Source organism: Camelus bactrianus, chromosome 4, assembly GCF_048773025.1.
Source record: "Camelus bactrianus isolate YW-2024 breed Bactrian camel chromosome 4, ASM4877302v1, whole genome shotgun sequence".
NCBI classification, from domain to species: domain Eukaryota; kingdom Metazoa; phylum Chordata; class Mammalia; order Artiodactyla; family Camelidae; genus Camelus; species Camelus bactrianus.
In genome coordinates this window covers 40,426,884-40,450,236 of record NC_133542.1, presented here as the reverse complement: position 1 = coordinate 40,450,236, position 23,353 = coordinate 40,426,884, and the positions used below count along the sequence as shown (strand labels likewise).

Below are 23,353 nucleotides of genomic sequence, written 5' to 3'. Positions count from 1 at the left end.
AATGTATGGCATGTCTGCTACGTGCGGGTTCTGAGGCTGCGGTGACAACAGGCCCCAGGGAGAGGAGGTCAGCTCCACTGCTACTCCGAGGGGTCAGATTAGATAGAAGTGACCAGCTGTTTGCCAAGTACGCAATCTTATTTTGATTAATTTATTTAAAATCCACAGTAACTGAGAGGTAGTTATCATTATGTTAATCGTTCCAAGGAGGCAACTGAAAGTCAGAGAGATGTAACAGTGAGTTCGTAGTCACACAGGAACTCTATGGCAGAGGCTGGCTTTGGATGCCCTGTTTCCATGACACCCCTTAGGCTGTCTCCAGGGAGGAAGACCCAGACAAGGAGGCAAGCAGGCAGGGCCCACATGACTGAGATCTCTACCTGCACTGGCTCAGCTCAGTGGCCTCCGGCGAAAAGGGCTTGTTTCTCCCCATCTGGAGTCCACATCTCCAGCCTTGCCTTGCACTGCAGCATAGCAGACCTTACTGTCTTTGTCCCTTTTTTGCCACCTTCTAATCTGCTCCTTCCTGAACCGTCTGAGCCCCACCGGCTTCCCTGCCTGAACTGGGCCCCTGGTCAAGGGTGGCCCTGGTCTAGAGACGCATCAGAGAGTTGGCTTTGATTTCTCAGCCATTTGCTATCTGTGATTTTTTTTTTCCGGACCCATCACAGAAACTCCTCGGGGCCTCAGCTTTCTCCCCTGTAAAGTGGGAGACATACTCCCCACATGTCAGGATGGTGAGGTTAAATAAGATCATGTGGATGTAAGCGCTTTTGTGGACTGCAAAAGTTCCATGGATTGTAAGATGCCTGCATCCTTTCTGATACCCTGATTCCACAGAGCCATCATTCCCTCTCCTTGTTACTGTCACCTGATTCTTCTGCAACTGCGCAGCACTAGTTCAGGAGACCCACCAGCACCTGCTGGACTGAGATTTGTGCATGCAGATTCCTCTAAACCCAAACCAATGTGGCCAGACAGGACTGAGCATTCCTCTACTTCTTGGTTTCATCAAGCCTGCATTTAAGTAAATTCTACAGAGTCTGCCCCCAAATCCTTAGTGCAGTTTTACACATTAATAGTCTCAGATGTATAAAAACTATTGACTTAATAAAAAAAAAACTTCATTTGGAAGTGTAGTGGTTTTCCTTTCTTTTACACTTATTTAGTTTTGTAAGTTTTGAGTAATTTTTTTAAAATGGAAGTGGAATTGATTCACAATGTTGTGTTAGTTTCTGGTGTACATCATAGTGAAAGATTTGAGCAATCTTGAAACTTTCTATTTTCTTTTAATCTCCTGATTGAAGACAGCAAACATTCACTAGAAAAACAAATTATAATCACAAGTTATTTCTTCCAAATTTACAAAACTAAATGAATGTAAAAAGAAGAAAAATAAACTTTCAGATGATGTTTTATGTACTTTTAAAACCATGTGTACTTCTGAAGTCATTAAAGCTTAAAGCTGCACGAAGCCTTTGGGGATGTATCATATTTATTAGCTAAAGCCATTTTTCTCGGATTTTCTCTAAGTGTGGTCCGTGGATTATGGGCACCGGAATCCTCTGGCGTGCTTGTTAAAATGTGAATTCCTGGGCCCTGCCTCAAATCTCTGGGGTAGGGGCCAGAAATCCACATTTTAAACGCATTCTTTAGGTGATTCCTCATAAACCTGTGAACTAATATTTATTTTCAGTGCTATAATCTCTTGTGCATTTCACAGGAAACAAAGTTTTGGGCTTCATTAGTAAATTCCCCCTCACCTTGATTATTATCACAGTTATTAATCCCAATCAGGGGCTTCCCCTTGGCAGTGATTTATTGGCATTCTCTACAACCAGTCATCTCTGACAGAAAATGTCCGAATGGCTTACGTGTCCTTTTGTTTGAAAAATGTCCGTCTTAATCCTCCTCGTTGAGACCCATCGCTCATCTACATAAGCGTAAAAGGCAGTTCTCAACAGCTCACATCGCTCAGAATGTAGCCAAGCAATCAGTGGAAGCTTCTCTTTGATTTGGCCAGTTGACAGTATTTATTCTGGCAGTAGTTAGTACAGCTAAATATTAACTAATTAATCTAGCTTGTAATATTCACTGCTGGTTTCGCTGAATGAGGTGGGAGTGGGTCAAAGCTGCAGACCATTCACTGTCTCCAAATGCAAATAGAGTAGCATTTGTTTGTAGGTGGAACCAAATGATTATAAATGAACAGGCGGGCCATCTCCTGGGATTGGACAAAAAGGTCCTGTGAACGGAGAATTGTATCAACAAACAGCTGTTGGGAAAATACTATTACGCTGTAATAGCTGCTATTAAAATCCATTAGCAATCTTGATAGCCTGTTTGAATTTGACGCACCATTTGCTCTGAATAGCATTTCTTCCTAAAGTTTTGCGGTAGAATTTATGCAGATTGATAGGCGAGAGCAGTGCCGGTCTGGGAGATTAATACCGATTACATACTTTGCCTGCACTGGCTAATCCAGCCCTGAGAAAGGCTGCCAATACTGCAGTGCAAGGATCACTTGCAGCGGGGGAATATACAGCATTCAAACAACTCCAGGGTCTTTTCACACTCAGTGTGAAGCATCCGTTTGGTTTCTATGACAAGTGTTTGCTTGGTAGAGGTGGGTCCCCTGTTTCCTACTTTTTAACAACACAGCTTTCTCATTCCAAACTCTAGGGAGTCCTCCAGCGCTCTCAGGACATAAGCTTGGCTGACAACATTACATATCTAAGGAGATTTTGAAAAACGCCTGTGTTGGCAAACAGAATGCAGCTGTGCAAGGGTGGAGGCAGCATCCGAAGGTCAGGATGAAATCCTAGGCATCCGAGCCACCGGGAGGAGAGGGGTGTAGCGCCACCTGGCAGGAGAGCCAAGCAAAAAGCTTCCCAGAGTTTTATTCGACCAGGAAAGCGATCAAGGCCCAGTTTATGCTGAATTCCTGGTTACTCTGTGCCCCCTTGATCAAGGATATATTTCACCAAACTAGAAAAGACAACAGGGCATATATCCTATCCCCGTTGGGTGAGTTAAATTAGCTGCTTTAGGACTGCAAACTTCTTTAGGGGAGGAAGCTGAACACTTTTTTTTATAACCCCAGAGTCTGGCACATGTTTCACATCCATCTATACACCCACCCATCCGCTTTTTTATTTACTCATCCATTCACTCACTCACTCACTTACTTATTCATTTGTTAATTCACTCAATAAATACTTATGTTGTATCTGCCATGGGGTAGCCAGTGCTTTCGGTATCAGGGACACAGTATAAACATGACAGAGTCTCTGCCCTCATGCACCTAACATTTGTTGGGGGTGGGGGAGACAGGCAATAAAGAAAACAATTACACATACAGTATGATCTCAGGCTTTGAAAAATGCCATGAATAAAAATAAATCAGAGTCAGGGAATACAGAAGGCCTTCGATAAATACCTGTTTCATAAATAGTTGAATGAATAAAAATGAGAAATAAGCAACAAGGTAGAAAAGAGTGAAAAGGAAATATATAAATCTGTCACAAAATTTTAAGAACGAAAGTGATGGAGTTATGAAGTGTCCTATGTAACTGATCCAATGGAAAGCAAGTGCATGGATTGCCAGGACACCTCTGCAAGCATCTGAAGGAAGAAACAAATAGGAGGTGTTTGACCTGTAAAATCCAGCAAGACTTTGAGTTAATGTTAGAACTACTTGATGGTACTTCTGAAAAAATGATGCTTACTCATAAGGAAAAGAAAAGTCTATCAGTAAGTAGGTGATTCATTAGGATATGATAGAATATTTTCTATGGAACAGGCGAGGTTAGGATGTCCTGGAACATTTTAATTCATGAGCAAGAGAGTAAAAGCAGAGAGGGGCAGTGCTAACATGTCAGGGGCAGGCCTGCTACTCCGCTTTTTCTGTGCCAGATCGGCACGTTCTGTGTAGTCCCAACCTGAGTCCATCCTAAAGCTAGCTGTTCCATATGTGCACTCTCGCATGCATCCTTCCCACTACAAAGGGCAGGCCTTTTTTAATATTTTTAAGGGACTAGATGTAAGGATGAGATGCTGACACTAATGCATGTTGGAAACCATTCCAGATTGTGGAGTTATGAGACCTGAGTTCCGGTCTTTTGCCTTGTAACAGCCATGTGATCTTTTACAGGTTTGCAATCAGAACATGACAGATTTTGACTAGATCCAGGGTTATTAACCCTGATGACACGTTGGAATAGTTTAGGCAACTTTAAATTATAGTCTTTGGGTTATTTGATTATAGTACTTGGGCTCAGGAGTCAGTATGCTGGATTCCATACCCTGGATCCATCACTTTTAAAGCACGTGGTCTTGGGAAAGTTATTTAACTCTTCTATGACTCAGTCTTCCATCTCTGTAGATTGGGAACGATATTAATATCAATATTAACCTATTCAAAAGGATCATTTTGAATAATAAATGAAAGAATCTATGTCATATGCTCAGAGCAGTGCCTGCCATGTTGTAAGCACTCAAATATTCATTATTATTATCAATTATCTATTCAGGAGATTCAAAATCAGTAGGAAGAAGTTTAAGGAGACAATGTTGCCCCCATATAAGGAAAGAAGTTCTAATGGACCTACCCAAAGATGGAATGAGCCATCTCAAGTAGTCATGACCTTCCCATCTGTAGAAATGTTCAGTCCCAGGTTTCGTAACCACTTGGCAGAATAAGGTGTAAGAAATTTAATAATTGGGCGAGTGATTAAATTAAATGGCCTCTACAGCCCATCTCAAACCTAACATTCAATTTTGCTCACTTTAATTCTAAAAGTATATGATTCTATGAAGAGCATAACTAATCTATCTCTCTTGAAGAGAAGGCATTTCAAGGGATAACCTCAAATCGTGTCCTGGGTTTTCTTGAGGTCCAGATCTGCTAGTTCTTACATTTAAATTAGGTAGGAGAAAAGCCCACTGCTTTGAAAACCATAACTAGTTTTGTAAAGAATCTGATTTTCTTTCTATCACAGTAACCATCTAATCCAATCTGTTTAGTTACTCATTTTGGCTTGAAGTTGGAGGAGTTAGTGAGGAATTCTAGTAATATTTTCTATGAGAAAAATTTCCAAATATGGTGATTTAAAACAAACCAAACAAACATTCTGCCGCATTCCATTGTGGATTTGTCTGGTATGCGTCCCAAGAAGGTACAAATTTAAAGTTCTTCTGTTCCTCTGACAAGGGCAGAGGGGAATCTGAGGTAGTTAGAACAACCATTTAATAATCCGACTGTGACAAATTATCTCGCAGTCTTTCAGAGTGAAATAGAAATGGGAAGTGTTTTTGTTCACAGTTACTATCCCAAGTAAAATCTGTGCTGGCCTGGAGCCCAGGAGAAATACTAACTTAAGTATGTTTTTAATTCCAGGACTTTCTCCTGACTCTGAATTTCAGTAATTTCATTGATGAGTATCAATGTTATGGACCTTACTAAGGTTTCTGTGTTTGTGTGTGTGCATGTGCGTGTGTGTGAGTGTGTACCCCGCGGAGTTGCTGCCATCTGTCAGTGAAGGATATCTAGCATTCTTGCAATGAACAGCTGTTTATATCCATCCAGACTGCTCAGCACAGTGTATGAGAAGAGGCTATTTGTGAGGCAAAAGGGAAGTTCAGCTTCTTTTGCATTTATGTGTGTGTTACGGGTTTAGATTTAGGTAGGCTAACGTGAGGAGCCAAAGAGCTTGGCAAATTGATACAGCAGGGACCTTCTGTTGAACATTAATCATTTCTTTCCTTAAATTTTATACTTGTCTCCTAGTACAGCTCGGTAAATAACAATGCATTTCTATGCCTTTTGCATTTTGCAGCAGAGACTCAATCTCAGCCCACATTCCCACCAACTACCCTTTGGGTACACATTAACGACTTCTAAATTCTTTTTTTAGACCTTTCCTTAATTAATTTCTAGACACACAAAGATATCTCTCAGAGATACCATACAGCTCTCTTGATTTTCATATAAGCACTCACGAGACAAATGTGAACTTGTCCCCTTCCTCCAAATTCCATTGCTACTGCCTGAGTTCAAGACCTCACCTGGTTTTACAATCAAGAAGGCAACTAGCCCACGGGCGCCTTTGTGCAAATTAGGGCAAGACTCCTTCCTTCAGTCCATAGTGCCCCACCCCAAGGAATGGCTCTGTGAGTCTTCGTGGCCTGGATCGTGGACTGGATTTCAGCCCCGCTCTCCACTGTTGTTGGGTACTCGAGTCCAGAGCACAGCCTGCAGGTGGTGGCCCTGCTGGGGAGACTCTTATGGGGCCATCTGTACGTAACCAGCTTTCTGTTCTTGAATACAAATCATCTCCAGTCTGCTCTTTACAATGAAATGCAAATCTTATCACACCCTGCTCCCTCTTTAAAGCCCTGGTGGCTCTCTATTCCTCCAGGTCAGGTGGAATCACCCTCCAGGGCAGATCAAGGCATCAAACTTCTGATCCCTGTACCAGCCTGCACGCCCTCAGATGTCAGGATTTCTTCTCATTAGCTTAGGGGAAGAAGGCCTTCCTCGTGATGGGGGATGTCTGAACTTTGGCCAGAATTCTTAGGAGAAGAGAATTGGAGAGTGTGCAGGAAGAACGATGGAAACTTGGGGAGATAAGAGCTGTCTTCAAAGAGAAGAAATGCGCCCAAGGGATTTGTTGCCTGCCTTACTTCGAGAGGAAGTCTTTCAAGGATTCTTTTCTTAAAGGGGCCAGTTGATTTTCTTCCCTTCGAACACATCCAGGAAGCAACTCCTATACAGAAGCCCACGTAGTGAAGCAGAGGGCAGAACTTTGGGGTCCAACAGAACTGAGTTTGAACTGAGACTTCTCCTCTGACTTTCTGTGTGACATTAGGCAAGTCACTGGGCCCCTCTGAGCCTCAGTCTTCTCACCACTAAAATGGGGGATATAATAGGATTTTTGTGGAAGATAAATGAAAATGAGCATTGTGTTTAAAGACTCTAGGACATCAAAGAATCAATAAATATTAACTTGCATTAGTTAAGACTCTGGTTTTAAAGACACCAAACCAACTTGACTCTAGTTAACCTCCCTCACAAATTAAAAATAAAAGGAGGGGTTTCACCTGCTCATAATACTAAGCAAGGATTCTCCTCCATCTCTTAGCTCTGCTTCCTTCTGGGTCTCCCTCGTTCTCCCCTTCTGGGCCCAGGTGCTGTCAATTGCTCTAGACACACTTAGGAAAGTTTCACTTTCAGAGAAAAAAAAACATGTCTCTAAGCTCAGAAATGGATGCTTGTAGGGACACAAATCCCTTTTGTTTACCTGTCACCAGGGGTAGTGAGAGTAAGGTGCCATGATTAGCCCCGCCTGGATCACCTGCCCATCTCTGTGGCCACAGAGAATGGTCTGTTAACAGGAGAGTAAAGTGCTGGGCAGACAAAAGCAATTGATACCTACTGCTACTGCTGTCCTTCCTCTTTACTGGAAGGTAGAACTATTAGCCTACATCAGGACCCACTGAAGAAATAGCTGCACGGCCTTAGTAAAGCAATCTATGGTCAGGCTACCCAAGATGGCCGTTCTGCTCTCTGTACACTTGCTGGACCAGTCCCTGCTTCACCCACATCCTCCCCACAGGACTGACCTTCCCACAGAGCCTAATCAGTAAATGCTGACACACCTGCCCCGGGGCCCCAGCTGGTGGTGGTTGTAATCTCCACCGGGATAGCTTATCAAAAGGGCCATGAAGGTCACGCTCCTCTGCTAGTTTCCCTGGTAACTGATGAGCCAACGTGACGTCAGTTCCCCTATAACAGGTCATTTCCCTCCCCCAACCCCAAGCAGACGGCCGCCGCCATGTTCTGCCTGCGGTCTGCAGCCCGCGGTGGGGTATGGCTCCAGGACCTGGCTTCAGACATGTAAGAGCCCCCCATCCATTAAACCGTCGATGTCTCTGTGGCTAACTCTGGGCTGTTTCTTCTGTCTTGAGGCTGGGCAAGTTCAGGGCTTGCAGGACTGTGGGGTGCAGCCCAGCAGGCAACTTGGTAGGGAGGGTCTAGGGTTAACCTGAAACCTTCTAGAGAAGAGCCACTTCTCAGAGAAGCTGACCCAGCTGTGAGGAGCCAACTAAAGACGCTCATCAAGGCAGCACCCTTTGATTTGGTCTCTGAAATAAGGTGTAAGATAGAGCCCTATGGAGTCCTGGCAGATGGGTGAGGCACAGCTATGGTGAGTGGAGATGAGAGCTATGGGTTACACTGCAGGGGACTCAGCAGTCAGGGCTCCTTTCCCAAGGAGGATTCAACAACGAGGGGTTCATAGTAGGGGTAGGACTTGGGTAGGGAAGGGAAGAGAGCGATTGTCCACCCTGTGAGGAGCATTGTGGGAACTTGGAAGGCAATGCTAGGGTGTGTCTTTGTAAACCAGATTAGCGATTTCCGCGAGTTCATATCGGCCACACACCGCAAGGTTTAGAGTGGAGTGGGGACGGAGGCTTCCTAGGTTTAAGGCTGAGTATGCAAGAGGGGTGCTGAGGGGCAGCTGTGGAGAGGCATGGCCATGAGGCAGGAGCAGACAGCCGCACCCTTGCAGTAAGCAAAACCCTGATCTGTGTAGTCCTCCAAATCCCTGGATCCTTTGTCATCCAGCCCATCACCTGTGAGGCATCTCCCCATTAAAGGAAATCTGCAGTCCACCCTTTATTCTAGAAGGAACTTTCCCGAATCACTCATCTAGTGCTTTAACTTCAACTCCTCTTATTGCTTTGGCCTTGGAATGTTTGGTTTGCCAAGTTTAAATCTTATGAGGGTATTTGCCAACCAAATAAAGGATTATGCTAACAGACTCTGAACTTGGCATAGGAGACGCATCTGCAGAGTTGTTTCTTGTTTGGGTAGATAATGACTTGCATTTCGTTCAGAAGGAACTGACTGTTTAACAAATGAGTTGCTGAAGGCGCCTCTGTTAACTCTCAAAACCACAAGTGCTTATTAGACAAACTTGAGCATATAATCTAGACTCTCTACAGTGTAAACCAAAGACAAACTCATAGTTTGTCTTCTCTTTTTTAATTGTATTTTTTAAATTACAAATACATACATGCTTGTTTTATTAAGAAAATGGTATAAAACACATAAACATTAGTTACATTATCCTGCACTTCTGTATCCTCAATTACCTTCACCCAAGGTAACTAAACTTAAATTCTATGTTTGCAAATTGGATACAGACATATATACGTATATATGCAATATATATACATATATATGGAATGATAGAATATGGAATTATCTTTATGTTAACAACAGGATCATACTATATACACTATCCTGGAATTTTCTTTTTTCTTTTCACAGTATGTCAAGTAAAGATTTATCCCTAACTCAGTTAACGGCAGATGATCTTCCTTTCCATGATTGAATGGGACATGACTGTCCTTTTCTGGGGGAAGACTGGCCCCACAGAGGGACAGTCAGACTGTTTCCACGTTTTTGCCACCACAAAACAATGAGGCCTTAATTATCCTTGTAAATATATCCTTACATTGTATTTCTTTTATTTTATGGAATAGTTTTGCAAAACTATCATTGATTAATAAGCTATGTTTATTTTTAATATGAATAGTGTCAGATTACTTTCCAAAATTTTGTCATAATCCACACTCTTACCAGCTCTATTTGAGAGAACTATTTTCCTATATCCTGAGCAGCTCTTGACTTTTTCTCCCTTTAAAAATGTTAGACATCTTGATAGTAAAAATGGTGTTGCATGTGTGTTCAATTTGCTTTTTCCTTGATTACTTGTGAGATTGAATGTTTTTCCATATGGTCATTGATCTTTTTTTTTTTTATTCTATCTATTGCAAGCTTTTTTTTCCATTGAGCTGTCTGCCTCTTATCACTTTAGGAGGTTATATGTTAGGGATTAATAGTTGCTTGTCATAAGTGCTACAGATAAATGTCCTAGTCCATTGTTTGTGTTTTGACTTTTGTGATATATTTTTCTTACATACTTAATTTTAAATTTTTATAAGGGAAACTGTCATCTTTCCTTCACATCTTTGAGTTTTGGGGTGTTCTTAATAAACTCTCCCAAGTACAGGATTGTATAAAGTTTCCTTGATTTTTCTTCAAATAGTTTATTTTTTCACTTTTTACATTTAGAGCTTTCATCCAGCTGGAATTTTAGCATTCTTTCTTTAGATGTGTAATGGTTATGTTGATATGATGTATAAGTCAAAACACTCATTTCCCACTAAGTTTGAAACACCAGCCTTGTTTTATATTACATTTCTAGATATGCTTTCTGGACTCATGAATTCTGGCTCATGAATCTCTTGTTGGTGCTGTTAGCTGGCATCTATTCCATGACACTCTTTTTGTGATTGTACCAAATATATCTTGATAACATCAGGAGAGATCACAACTTAATTTTGTAGTTTAGGGAAGAATCACATAAAGAAAAACAGTCTTGTGATATTTGAGAACCAACACTGTTAGTGTGGTTGATCTAAAAACTCAACTGATACAGAAGTGAATACTATCTAAGGGCCACATTTGATTGATCAGCAAATGTGTTATACTTAATGGAATTTGGGGGTCATAGACATAAATAACTTTAAAAAATTATCTGAGTATAACCTGAGCCACTAAGGTTAGACTAGAAATTTCTCTTTGAAATCTTAATTTGGCTACAAGTCTAGGAAAGGATTATTCTGGTGTGGAGTTCAAACTTACTAATTTAGATAAATGCAGGAAAAGCCAAAATAAATGAGATGTGAATTAGAGGTTATTTTTTAAATAAAAATAAGTTTTCTAACTTCCAGAAGCATAAAAACTACAATCAGAGAACAGATAACCTGATAACTAGGGAAAACTGGTCACTAAGATTTCTTTTTAAATAGAAACATTTTAATTAATTATGAGAATGTTTAATTAAATATAAAGGTTTTAAACCTTGTTCTTAAGCAGGTAAAACATTTCTCTTGCAGTGTTTGGGAACCACTAAATGCTTTCATTGAGAAAGCACGTGTGAATTTTGAACATGCCCCCCACTTGAATTCATTAGTAGAGTTTATATTAATGAGATTTTACTTCAATACCTTTTGGCTGTCTCCTTTGAGCTGACTCATGTTGCTGGTCAACCAGATGATCTTTCAATGCCTAATTCTAAATTTATCTCAGCATATAACTGGAAGTGATCTCTGCTCTTTTTCACTGAGCAATGACTTTTCAATATTTAACACTGAATTGAGAATTAGTCCACATCTGTAATCCCTCATCTGCAATTCTGAAATCCAGAAAGCTCGGGAAAAAAACAGGATTTTAAAAAATCCTTAGCAGCAAACACTAACCTGATACTTACAGTCTTCACTCCACTACATACATTTTGTTGCATGAATATTTGTGTATTAAGGGGACTGCCCTAGCTTAATTTTCATTATGGTCAGCGTATTACTTTCTCAAGTAAAAATAAATCCTGAATTACAAAATACCTGTATTTTGGAAAAGGCTTAATGGAATTTTTTGTTACCATTATTAATGATGGCATTAAAGACTATTAGTAGCCTCATTTATTGAGTACTTACTGAGTATAAAGGCACTGCTTTAAACTGTGAGCTTGAGGCTGCAATTCTTCATGTTGAGACACCTAACGATGGAGTTGTGTTGGGTACAGCTGGAATCCCAACCAGAAAATCTAGCATTTATTCTCATATCTTCTGTATATTTGCCCATGAGATTTCCCTCTTACCCCTTGGGTCCCTGTTTCATTTCTGCGAGCTGGGTTTCTGTGTGGGAAATAGGGTTGTATACAAAGTCACATCTTCTCTACCCACAAAAGATGGATGGCTTTGCTCTTGGTTCCTCAAAGCACTTTGAAGCATTTGTTAATCCCTTGGATGCGAGTAATGGAATATCCTAAGGAATCCACCCATAATGTAGTTTGGTCAAAGTCCTTAAACCTTAGCTCCTCTTTGTCTCTGTTTCCTTACTTATAAAATGACTGAAAAGCCAGCTTTGCCCATTTTCATGATTTCAGGTTGATTGTGAGGGTCTGATGAGATAATATATGTAAAGGGCTGTGAAAGGGGAAAAGTGCTTCATGACACATGATATCTTTGACTTCATCCCTCTAAAAATATCCTCCCCAAAGTATCCTGAATTCTAAAATATGACAATCTACATTCTTTAATGTTCAGAGTTCTAAACAGGTTACCTGGAGTTGGAGTCTCAAAAGAAGGAGAGAATGAAAGCCACTGTGACACTGAGCATGCCCTGAAATGCATGCCTGTCAACAACCATAATTTTGAGCCCAAAGTTGTCACATAGGAACCTGCCATCTTCAGCATGTCAGTGAGCATGCAGACCCGCAGTGGTTAAATCAATAGTTAATGATGTTCGTCATGTAATTTGAGCCTCTAGTTTGTTTATGCTAGACCAACTTTATCCATACTCCAAACAAATTATCTCTTATAATTACCAGCCCGAAGATAAATCTCTAAATGTTTTTCTGATGATGGTGCTGTGGTTGGCAGGTGTTAAAAGTGCCTCCCAGGGACAAAGATTGAAGATGAGCTCGTTCACACAAATCCTTCAGGCGAGGATGTTGAGCTTTCTATCCTGCCATGTGCAAAGGAGCCTTGTATGGTGCCCCGTTAATGAAATCTAATAGGCAAAGGTCGTATATCTTTACAAAGAAAAATGCAAAGCTGGTATGTGATAAATGGGCTCTGTGGGGCTCAGTGGACGAGTTTTGGTGAGAAAACCCATGTTTAAACAGTCGGCATGGTTTCTCTCTAACGTTTATGCCTTCAGTATCACCCCATAGTGACTCTCCTCACCTGGCTGAATGGTTAAAATAAATACAAAAATAAGAAATACATGTCTTCAGTGCTTTGAACCACAGTGACTGGTCATTCAATGTTAATGTTAAATATTAACCACCAGAACAAACAGTTGGCATTAGAGAAAAGCTGTAGATCTTTAAAGAAATCCTTTTTTTAAAACTACCCATTATCAGTGTATTTTTAAAGTCAAAGGCGGAAGTCTTAGAATCTATATGCTTTGATTAGTGCTATCAGAATACTAAATAATGCATGCAAATGAGCAAGGTTTCATCTAAAAATTTGTGCTGTTTAGAAGTGGACTGGAAATCAATGTGCTTAGAGCTAAAATGCAAGAGTAAGTTAAATCTGGAATTATGAACAGTTAAATAAATCAGATATTGTTGAATTGAATCACTGCTGGTTTTAGGAGAAGTTACCAGTTCATTTGCTGTAGTTGTACTGCTGAGCTAAGAGACAGTTCAATAAATCAACTCAAGCTTGATGGATTCTTCAATTCATTGAAATGAGTGCGTGGAAGAGAAAAGAAATCTCTTAGTATTCCCTCTTTGACAAAAGGGTATGCAAAGAGCCTGAATGGATGAATGGTTGATTAATTTTGCCAGAAATTTTCTTGACAGCAGGAAATGTGTTTTTTCATTACTCTGTTTGCTTGGGATTTATTTGGTAGAATATGAATTATTGCATGTGAATTTGTACCTGAGGCTATGTTGCTAAAGTAGATAGCTCCTGGTGAGGCTTCTGACTACGGGACCTATAATATTTTTGTATGGTCTTGCACTCTGCACCCTTAGGGTTGCCCTACAGCGGTTTATATAAATGTCTGCTCTCGCTGATATTAGCAGTAAAATGAAGCACTGCCAGTGATTCAATATTGAGCTTGGTTTGTGTGGTCATCTGTGCCCCTGTCAAGGAACGATGGGGCTGGAGGCAACCGACTGCTGATGCTCGATAATTCCTAGACTCACCAACCTGGCAATTTACTTATAGACTCTTACCTTTAAATAAGGAAGAGAAGGCACAAGGTATCTCCTCGTGCTTCTGTTTACGGTAAGCCTACAAATAAGCAGGTTTCTTAGTTTTATCGCATCAAGAAGGGATACAGCCACACATGAACAGACCTAGACTGCTACTGATGACAACTGAACTTTGTGAGACTAGGACTAGGGATGGCGTCCCCACTGACCACTTCATACCTCTCCCATAGTACGATGCTCTGGTGCACCTGTGCCCTTTCCTGGATCGTTGAGGAGAGGAAGGCTTGTGTTCTCAGAACCTCTACTGGGGCAGTGGGTTATACTGTAATTGCTTCCATTTAGACCTCCTCTGCTGTCGTCTCAGATGCTGGAATCCTGGAAAGCCCAAGGAGGAAGCCACTCGTAAATTATTTAGCAACTTCCTGTTCATTTTGTTGTCCTGCTAGGATAAACACAGGACGTCCTATTTCTTTTATGTACCAGACCAGAAATTATCTATAGCATATGGCATATCGTATAACACTTTGCCTAATTTTGCGGTATGCGTATGTTTTATTCACATACCAACACCAAGTTTCCTGAGTGCCTACCACCTCGGGGCTTACACTATTTCCGGATATAAATGTATAGTGAAATTCTCTCTTAAAATAAGTTTTCTCTCTCACACACACACCCTTCTAAACTATGAGGCTGCAAAGTAATTTTATCAATGATCCAAATTTGGCCTCTGCTATTTTTTGCTTAGATTATAATAAGAGAATGAGAAGTGACTAAAAGAAAATGTTAGTAAGTTTCCTTTTATGTTCATCTCAGATATGGCACTCAGCCTGAATGAGGACACATGGCATCTACAAATGTACTAGAGCAAAGCTCAGAAAACTTAGGTTCTGGTCACTGCTTTACCCGTGATACTGGGACTCTTCCTGAAGCTCCCTGCATTTCAGTGCTCTCATCTATGAAATGAATATCATTAATTTTTTCTTGCTACTGGCTAGAGAATTGATAAACATCAACTAAGATAACTTTGATCACATATGGAAAAGCCAACATTGGTCGATAAAAATAGAATTTTGCTTTCTCTTTTAGTGCTGTCTAACACTTGTAGGTTTTGATTCTTTGCTCATTAATCTTTGTTCAATGATAGCTTCCTAGGCTGGGGCAGCCTGACAAGTCATCCTAAAGTCTCCCATGGTCAGCCTTCCAGTTAATTCTGCTATTTCCCTGCCCTTGGCTACTAGGAGTCTGGCTGGTTGGCTCCCCAGTTTCTTTTGGTGTCTCAGTGACTTAACTTTCAGTCACCAAGGGGCTAGCCATTAGCTGTGACTAATGAGGAGAAAAAGAAAAACCCTATCTTCTTTCTCTGTTTCTAAAATGGAAAAAGTAATGACTTGGAAGAAAAGATTTTCTCTTGAAGTGGTATTGGTTCCTGCAAATGTCCACTTCTATTATTATAATCATTTAGCAGGTTTTCATAAGTTGTAGATTTCTCTCTCTTTTGGTTGTAAGTAATAGAAACTCAACTCAGATTTGCTCAAGGAAAACAAGGAACTAATTGCTCTGGTAAGTGGTAATCCCAGGTAGACCTAGCTTCTGATCCTCCTGGACTCAAAGCCAAACTGTATCACCAGAGCGTGTCTCTTTTTCTCTGCCCCTTGCCTCTGTATTGGCTTCCCTCTCAGGTAGCTCTCTCCACAATTCCTCAGGATCGCCGTGGGTAGCTTCAAACAGATGTGATCTTAGATCCCAGAGGAAGGAGGAAGGAGCTTCACAAAACTTGCGTGAAGGCTCTGATTGGCTTAGATCAGGTCACATATTATTCCTGAAACCATTATGTAGCCAAGTGAGTGAGGTACAGTCTGGCTGCACCTGAGTCACCTACCCAACTTAGAGCTCAGTTTGAGGGTAAGGACAGCCCCACACCAGCCACATGAAGTGAGGAGGGGTCCTCCCCAAAGGAAAGAACGATGGACAGAAAAAAAATGCATGTGTCTATGGCAAACTAAACCCCTCTTAAACTGAGTATTACTTATAATATTCCAAGCACTGTGCTAGCATTTTATATTAATTATCTCATTTAATCCTCTCAAACTATGAAGTAGGTATTATTATTTCTATTTACAGATGCAGAAATAAAGGCTATGTAAATTACCCAAAGTCGTGTAACGATAAATGGCACAGCTGAGAATCATATTGAGGTCTGCCTCATCTCACAGCCAGGGGTCTTCCTTGCTTCACTATATCATCATATTTTCTCTTATAGGTCCAGTAATTTTAAAATGTAAGCATTTTTTTTTGTGCCTCTGTCACCTTCTCCTCCATCCCTGATAGACCCCTAGCTTCTGAACATCCCTTTATCTTAGAATTGTTAGTTTATTGAATACCAAAACTTGAAGGGACCTTACAAACACCTACCTCTCCCCTCATTTCAGTGTAAAGAGGAGGGATCATCAGGAAACAGAAAAACCAGCTTGTTTTCTTGATGCCCAGACTTGATTTGCCATTCCATTCAGGAGTACTTAACCTGGATCCCCTCTATAAAAGGACTTCAATAAATATTTTTCTTTGATAATGAAACTAGCTTTTAGCCACAGGATTATTTAAATCGTTAATGCCTGTACTTTAGAAAGAGACAACCCAAACCATTTTAGAAACAGATGACTTTAAAAAATCACTTCTTGAATAACAAAATTAATAACAAAAACCCTAAAAGAACAAAATGATACTCACTATATGTCATGGTGCTCGATAGGAAAGCGTGTAAAAATAAGGGCAAATCAATTTTTGCCCAATCACAGAATTCTGTGACCTCTGATGTAAAGAATTCATAGGATGTCCTGAAACATTGTAGGTGAGAATTTTAATCACCTTAGATACCACTTTATCCAATCAGACTCTTCTAAATCTAAAGACAGAACTGTGGTTTTATGATGGTTCCAGAGAAACTATAGTCAAGGAATGAAGTCAGATGCTTCTAGTTTGGAGCAAGTTCTGTTGGTCAGGAATATCATTTTTAAGGATTACCTGAGATGTTGCTGTCTATCTTCCCGATGTCGAGGCAGTGCTGTTGTGTGTATGTGCTGGGATGGCACTGGGGGAGGTTGACCCAGAGACACCAGAGGTAAGAAGCTTGCTGCCTTCCCCGTCCCAGGGACTCATACCTGTGTTTATACTCGGTCAGGTAGAAGGGTGGCCTCTCTCAGCAGGTAGAAAAACGACTCTACTCTTAATTTCCCAGCTACCAGCTGCCTAGTTACATTCAGAATTTTTAAAAATTAATATAAATGGCAACAGATATGGGGAAGAGAAGCAGAAGAGGAAATCCGTCTTGAGAAGTATTTTTGTAGCTCTGCCCCCCGCCAGGTGGATGGCTCAGCATAGCATAGAAGGCTGCCCTGGAGCCTCGTCTTCTGCTCAACTGGGAGGATCAGCATTCAGTTATTAGAAAACCCATGGCTGGGAGATTGTATGCTGTGTCCAACATCTGCCTTGAAATGTTGAGCAGTCTGTTTTACCCAGGCTTTAAGAAATCCAGGTGGTTTTCAGGTGTTGTCATTGGAGAGTGTATTCGTTACTTTCAGCACCTCTATAGGAAGCTTCTTCAGAGGGCACAGAAGCATCTTAGCCATGGCCTCTGCCTACCAACTAGTTTGAGACACAGGGATTATCACACAGAACACGAGTTAGGAACCACTGTTATGAGCACAACCTGGGGATGGAGGGAATTGTGGAGCTTAGAGAAACTGGAGTTACGTCATGAGGAGGAAGCAGCGGGTGCAGGATTTTGGAAGGGGGAGTGGGTGGAAGGGCAGTGCGCTCCTGGCAAGGGCCACCTCAGCCTATTCCCAATTTCCCATATTAGAAGCAGAAAATGCATCTGGTCCACAGACCAGCAGCACAGACATCACCTGGAGACTTGTAGGAAGGTGAAATCTCAGGCCCCACCCCAGACCCACTAAATCAGAATCTGCATGTTAACAAAGTTCCAGGGTGATCTATGTAAAAGTTAAGAGAGGCTCTGGGTTAATGTATCTTGTGACTCAAATCCTTATTTTTAAGGGACAAGGAGGTAGGGCTGTACACCTTGCTCCTCATAGTAAAAGCTCTCCTGGTCTTCCCATAAGTCGTGTGCTGAACTAAACACATTCTCCATTCTGTTCTGCTACGGACTGACTGATAACCTCAGCTGAAAGCTCCCGGCTCACTGACAACGCGATGATGCGCAGGGGCAGGTATACTCATTAACTGAATTCAGTGTTTGCTGAGAATCAGCTGTTTGCCCTCAAACTCATTGATACCAGTTGTACTAGTTAATATAATTACACAATTTAAAGAAACTGATGAAACAGGCGTAGAAAAAGATAGTTATTTCTAAGATGAATGCTTTGGAAAGTCTCAAATGAAATGAAACATATTCTCAATGAAAATATGCTCTCAAATTAGGGCAAAACAGCTATAAAAAATCAGGAGGGGACTGTAAAAATACAGACGGAGTCTACATTCAGATTCTCTCACATATGTCTCAGTTTTTATTCCACATTAATGAAACTGAAATTAGAAATGGAAAATTTGACCTTATATGTATGGTCTTTGCAACACAAAGGATGGAATCTCCTATAGACTCATGCTCAAAAAAACATTTACAAAGGATTTACATGAACAAATTATAAATGGATGCATAATTTTATATTCAAAATCATACAAAATTGCTGTCTTATTTTATAATATAACACTTATTTTAAATAATTTTCCTCTTTAACCAAATTTTAATTAACCAACTCTTTGTCCTAATCCTATTGGCTAAGATAAACATACAGTAGAAGTTGTCTGCTGTTTAGCTTTATTTTTTAGAGTCAAGGAAAGTGTAAGCAAAGAGTTATACTGCCTTTATGGACTCTTCCTTTTTCAGATTAGGAATTTGAGGCTCAGAAAGATGAAATGTCTTGCTGTGGATCTAAGTGTGGTTCTCAAAGTGGAGTCCCCAGGCAAGCCGTGTCAGTATCACCTGGGAGCTTGCTAGGAATGATGGTTCGGGATGGGCCTCAGACCTACCAGAGCAGAATCCCTGACAGTGAGACCCAGGCGTTTGTTTTCAAAAGCCCTCCAGGTGGATCTGACGCAGCTAAGGTTTGAGACCCGTCAAACTTGAAAAGCAGAACCTGGAGAAGAACCCGTTTCTCCATGCATCTGGACCATTACAGTATCTGGCTAATTTGTCAGATACTTTCTCTAAACCTGGCAGTTCTTCTAATCAGAAATCTCAGAGCTTACATACTTTTAAAAAATGGGCTGCAACAAAAGAATCTTAGATAGGAAAAGACTCCTTCCAACACACATGGAGTAAAAAGATAAACTCTAAACGGTACTTAAGGGTGGATAATGGCTAACGACCTACCTGACAGACAAGTTTACTGTTCGCATAACCGTGCCTGTTTCTCCTGCTGCTGCTGTCACAGGGTCACAGTATATCGGGGGCTGACTCGGAGATCTCGGGCTAAGTGTTTTATAGATTATTTCATTTTGTAAAGCAGATTATTGTTCTCATTTTCCAGATGAGGGAATTGAAGCTTAGCATGATCAAGTAATTTGCCTGAAGGTGCAGAGCTGATGCGGTGTAAAGCTAGGATTTGAATCCAGGGCTCTCAGATTTCAAAACTCCTGCTTTTAAGCACGACATTTTATTATCTGCTCATCTGGGGGAGTTAGAGCTATGTTTTTAAAAACTAAAATGTGAACATATTTTTGGAATTTGGATTTTCCCAGTGATTACGAAGTTTTAGTGATTAGAGAATAGAAACAAGAATCATTGATGAAGAAACTATGCCCACAAAGCATGAATTAAAAATTGTTTCTTTATGTCAGTGTAGACCACTGTTTTCTACCATATCTGTGCATTAGAATAATATCTGGAATCCTCTGAAAAATAGACTGGTGGCCTGGCCCCAGCCTTGACCCCATCAAATTTAAATTTCATGGGGGTGGGGGCTGAATATTTGTTTTTACAGCTCCCAGGGTTATTCTAAATTACAGGCCATGGTTGAGAACCAGTGATAGGACATCCAAGTTCAGATAGTTCAGGCTGAGAAGTGAATTTTTTTTTAACATTTTTTATTGATTTATAATCATTTTACAATGTTGTGTCAAATTCCAGTGTTCAGCACAATTTTTCAGTCATACATGGACATATACACACTCATTGTCACATTTTTTTCTCTGTGAGCTACCGTAACGTTTTGTGTATATTTCCCTGTGCTATACAGTATAATCTTGTTTATCTATTCTACAATTTTGATGAGATTTCCTGTGTAGCATATTATCAAACTAGGATGCTAGCTATTCATTGAACACTTGCAATGCCCCAGACACATGGCATTGCCCTCAAATATCTGCCATACTTGGGGGTTACCCTAATGGAGTTAAAAGATAAGTGTGCATATTATTTCCAGGAATCCTAAATAGAAAGTTTGGTTTTTAAAATGCTCTCTTTACCCATAACTGACCTGGATTAATAGTTTTTCTAGAGTTAAAATCTCTGGAAGACACCTAGGAAAACTTCACTTTCCTGGCACAAGAAGTAGATGTTTCAGTAAAATCCTAGTTCTTTCTTTTAAGTCATCCTGCTTTTTCTTTAAGAGAATCAAAATGCTGTTTATTTTATAAGCATACCAATATAAACTAAAAGACAGTTGATGGAAATTTTAAATTTTTACCAGCCTAAAAAAGGGAACTATTTTGCCAAGTAGTACAAAATATTTGGGTAGATGTTCCTTATCCCTAATTTTTTAGGTTCTCCTCCCTCTTAAACCAGACAGAATGAATGATGTATCTTGCTTTATACCGTAATGTTTCTAAAAGAGTAGAATATGATTTGAATTTTTTTTTTTAATGAAAGTTCTGGGGATTGAACCCAGGACCTCAATGCTTGCTAAGTATGCGCTCTACCACTGAGCTATTAGCCTGCCCCAATCTGAATTAATTTTTAAGCTCACAAGATTCTCCTACTATTATTCACTATTATTCTTAATTAGAGCATTTTTGTCCTGCAGGGAACATTTGACAATATCTGGAGGCATATTTGGTTGTCACACCTTGGGGAGAGAGTTTGTTATTGGCATCTTGTGGGTGGAGGGCAGGGAAGCCGCTAAACTTCCAACAGTGCACAGAACAGCCCCACAACAAAGACTGAGCCGGCCTCAGAAGTCATAATGGCAAGTGAGAAACCCTGCTCTAAAGCTATTACCTTTTACAAGTTCAGATACTTTTTTCCCTGTTTATTTGGCCTGCTTAGAGCGTTTCCATAAATAACTCTTGCATAAAATGGTAACATAGAAATACAACTCCTGTCCCACCAGATTTGGCCCAAATACTCTGCCTCATAGGTAGGACCTGTAGATCATTTTTAGTTTGTATTTAAAGCATTTTGATGCCTCATATATGATGCCAATAGCAATGGAAGTTTGACAGTTACAGAGGAGATCTGAGCATCTGAAGACTTGAGGGACCAAAAAGAGTCCCTCACACTGACCTGAAAGAATACAGATGAGGGAGAATTGGTCTCTTTTTCCTGGACTGATTAGATGGTATTACATGGCTCTGATGGATGAAGCATAATTTTCATTTTATAAGCCTAACACTTTTATAGATTTTTTTTTGGTCACTCCTCTTTATAATACCCTTCTTAATGGGGGTGTAAACATCCATGAAAATGAAAGTTAAACACAATTATCTTTCTAAGCATCATGTCTCTCCCTATGCGTGGGGCTTGGTCGGCTGGAAATAAAGTGGGGCTTTGGGAATTATCTGATGTATATGTGTAGGTGTTAGAGTGTGTACAGGTGTGTGAGTGTGGGGGGGGTCCTTTATGCTTGATGCCTATGGTCTGCACCTCAGGGTTTGCCTGTTCAGCCCCCCTCTTCTAGGAAGTGGCGCATACCCATCACACCTGATGTAATGGGTGCCATACTTATTTTGCGGTCTTTCCAGTCCACGTCAATTGCTTGTCACTCAACCCAAGAGGAGTTTTCAAACTCCAGACCAAGGAGGAGAGAGCCTTGACTAAAACTGAAAGGTCTGCCCTGGTCTGCAGCCGCCCATGTTCTCACCGCATGGAGGATGCTGGGTGGCTGCAGGAGAGGATGGGGAAGCGGGGCGGCCCCTCGCATCCCTGGCAACCCTTGCCCTCCTTCCAGCTTGTCCACCAGTTCTTTTGCTTTTTTTTGAGAATACTCTCCAGATCTTTCTGACTTTCTTTCTTTACTTAAGCCAATTTAAGTTTCTGTGACTTGCGGCCAAGAGGGTCACAACAACTCAGTGTCCTTACCTGAAAATCAATTCCTCAAGCTCCCCACTCACAGACGTCTCCAAATGAAAATGAAACCACAAACCCCAGAGTGTATCTGTTTGCAGGAGGGGGGTTTCTGGTAATTAGCTTAGAATTGCAACAAATGGCGCACACAGACTGTTGGCTCTGCATGTGTGCTCTAAGATTGGTGTTTGCCCTATTATATTCCAATTTAAGAATGTCATAAAGTTTATCAGTGAGCAAATGGAAACTAGCAAGAACAAACATGGATGGTGAGAGGTGTGTACCTTGATATGGAGATATTTTAGATTTCAAAACAAATTGCTTTCATTGGGTTGATAGCAAAGGGGACATGACCATATTCCCCACTTAAACTTGGTGATGGTGGGTATTTTTAGCAAATGAGTTGTCAGCAGAAAGGCTTCATTAGACCCATCAGGATATCTGCCCATGAGGAATGAATCCCAAACTGTACTGACAGTTTTCTTGAGCCAAAATGATGAAGCACCTCTGACAAGAGCCATATTGTGCTCCCCATGTGAGGAGCAGGGGGAACAAAAGAGCCAGTTTGATCTTCATTTGGTCAGGTTAATATTGACACAGCTTAGAGACGTCGGAAGTGTGTGTGCAGTGCACACGTACGACAAGGGCTCTGGAGGGAGACTCGACCGGTGATGTTCACAAACCAGAAAGGGGCGCCCAGTCGGGAGGAAAGCTTTCCTGCTTTCTTGAAATATTGTTCAAAATGGATGATTTATTTTTACAAAGGAAAATAAATAAAGCCATACGTGTTCAAGTTCATGACTCAAAACAGGCTGATAGGGATTTTTTTTTTAAACATCTATACACAATTACAGAAATGATTTATCATTATTATTATCTGGTAGCTGGTGTGTGGCCCAGGTTCTGCCATTTCACAAAGAAACCATGTCTGATGAGTGGGTTTTCCATTATGCGTGGGTCCTGAGTTATTCATGATCATATAAAATCCTTACAAACATACATTAATATTCATAAAGGGGTCCTTAAGTGGAACAGCAGTCTAGCTCTTTTCTCACCGAGTCCTTAAATCCTTACGGTACTGAAAAGATTTTTTTTTTAATTGAAGTGCGGGCAGTTACAATGAGTCACTTCCTGGTGCACAGCACAATGTCCCAGGACTGCAGATGCATATATTCATTTTCATATTCTTGTTCATTAAAGGTTATTACAAGATATTGAATATAGCTCCCTGTGCTATAAAGAAGAAATATGA

At 40.7% G+C, this 23,353-nt stretch overlaps 1 protein-coding gene across 7 annotated transcripts in view; it reads left to right on the top strand.

Moving 5' to 3' along the window:
* Positions 1–23,353, top strand: part of PRUNE2 (prune homolog 2 with BCH domain) — a 233,525-nt gene that overhangs the window by 119,990 nt on the left and 90,182 nt on the right. The window contains exon 1 of one of the 7 annotated variants that reach the window (XM_074361733.1): positions 7,838–7,897. The exons of the other annotated variants lie outside the window; for them this stretch is intronic. Coding sequence (XP_074217834.1) covers positions 7,871–7,897 — 27 coding nt within the window. The 5' untranslated portion in view covers positions 7,838–7,870. Of the gene's footprint in view, positions 1–7,837; positions 7,898–23,353 lie in introns of those variants that run through there. 7 annotated transcript variants of the gene reach the window in all.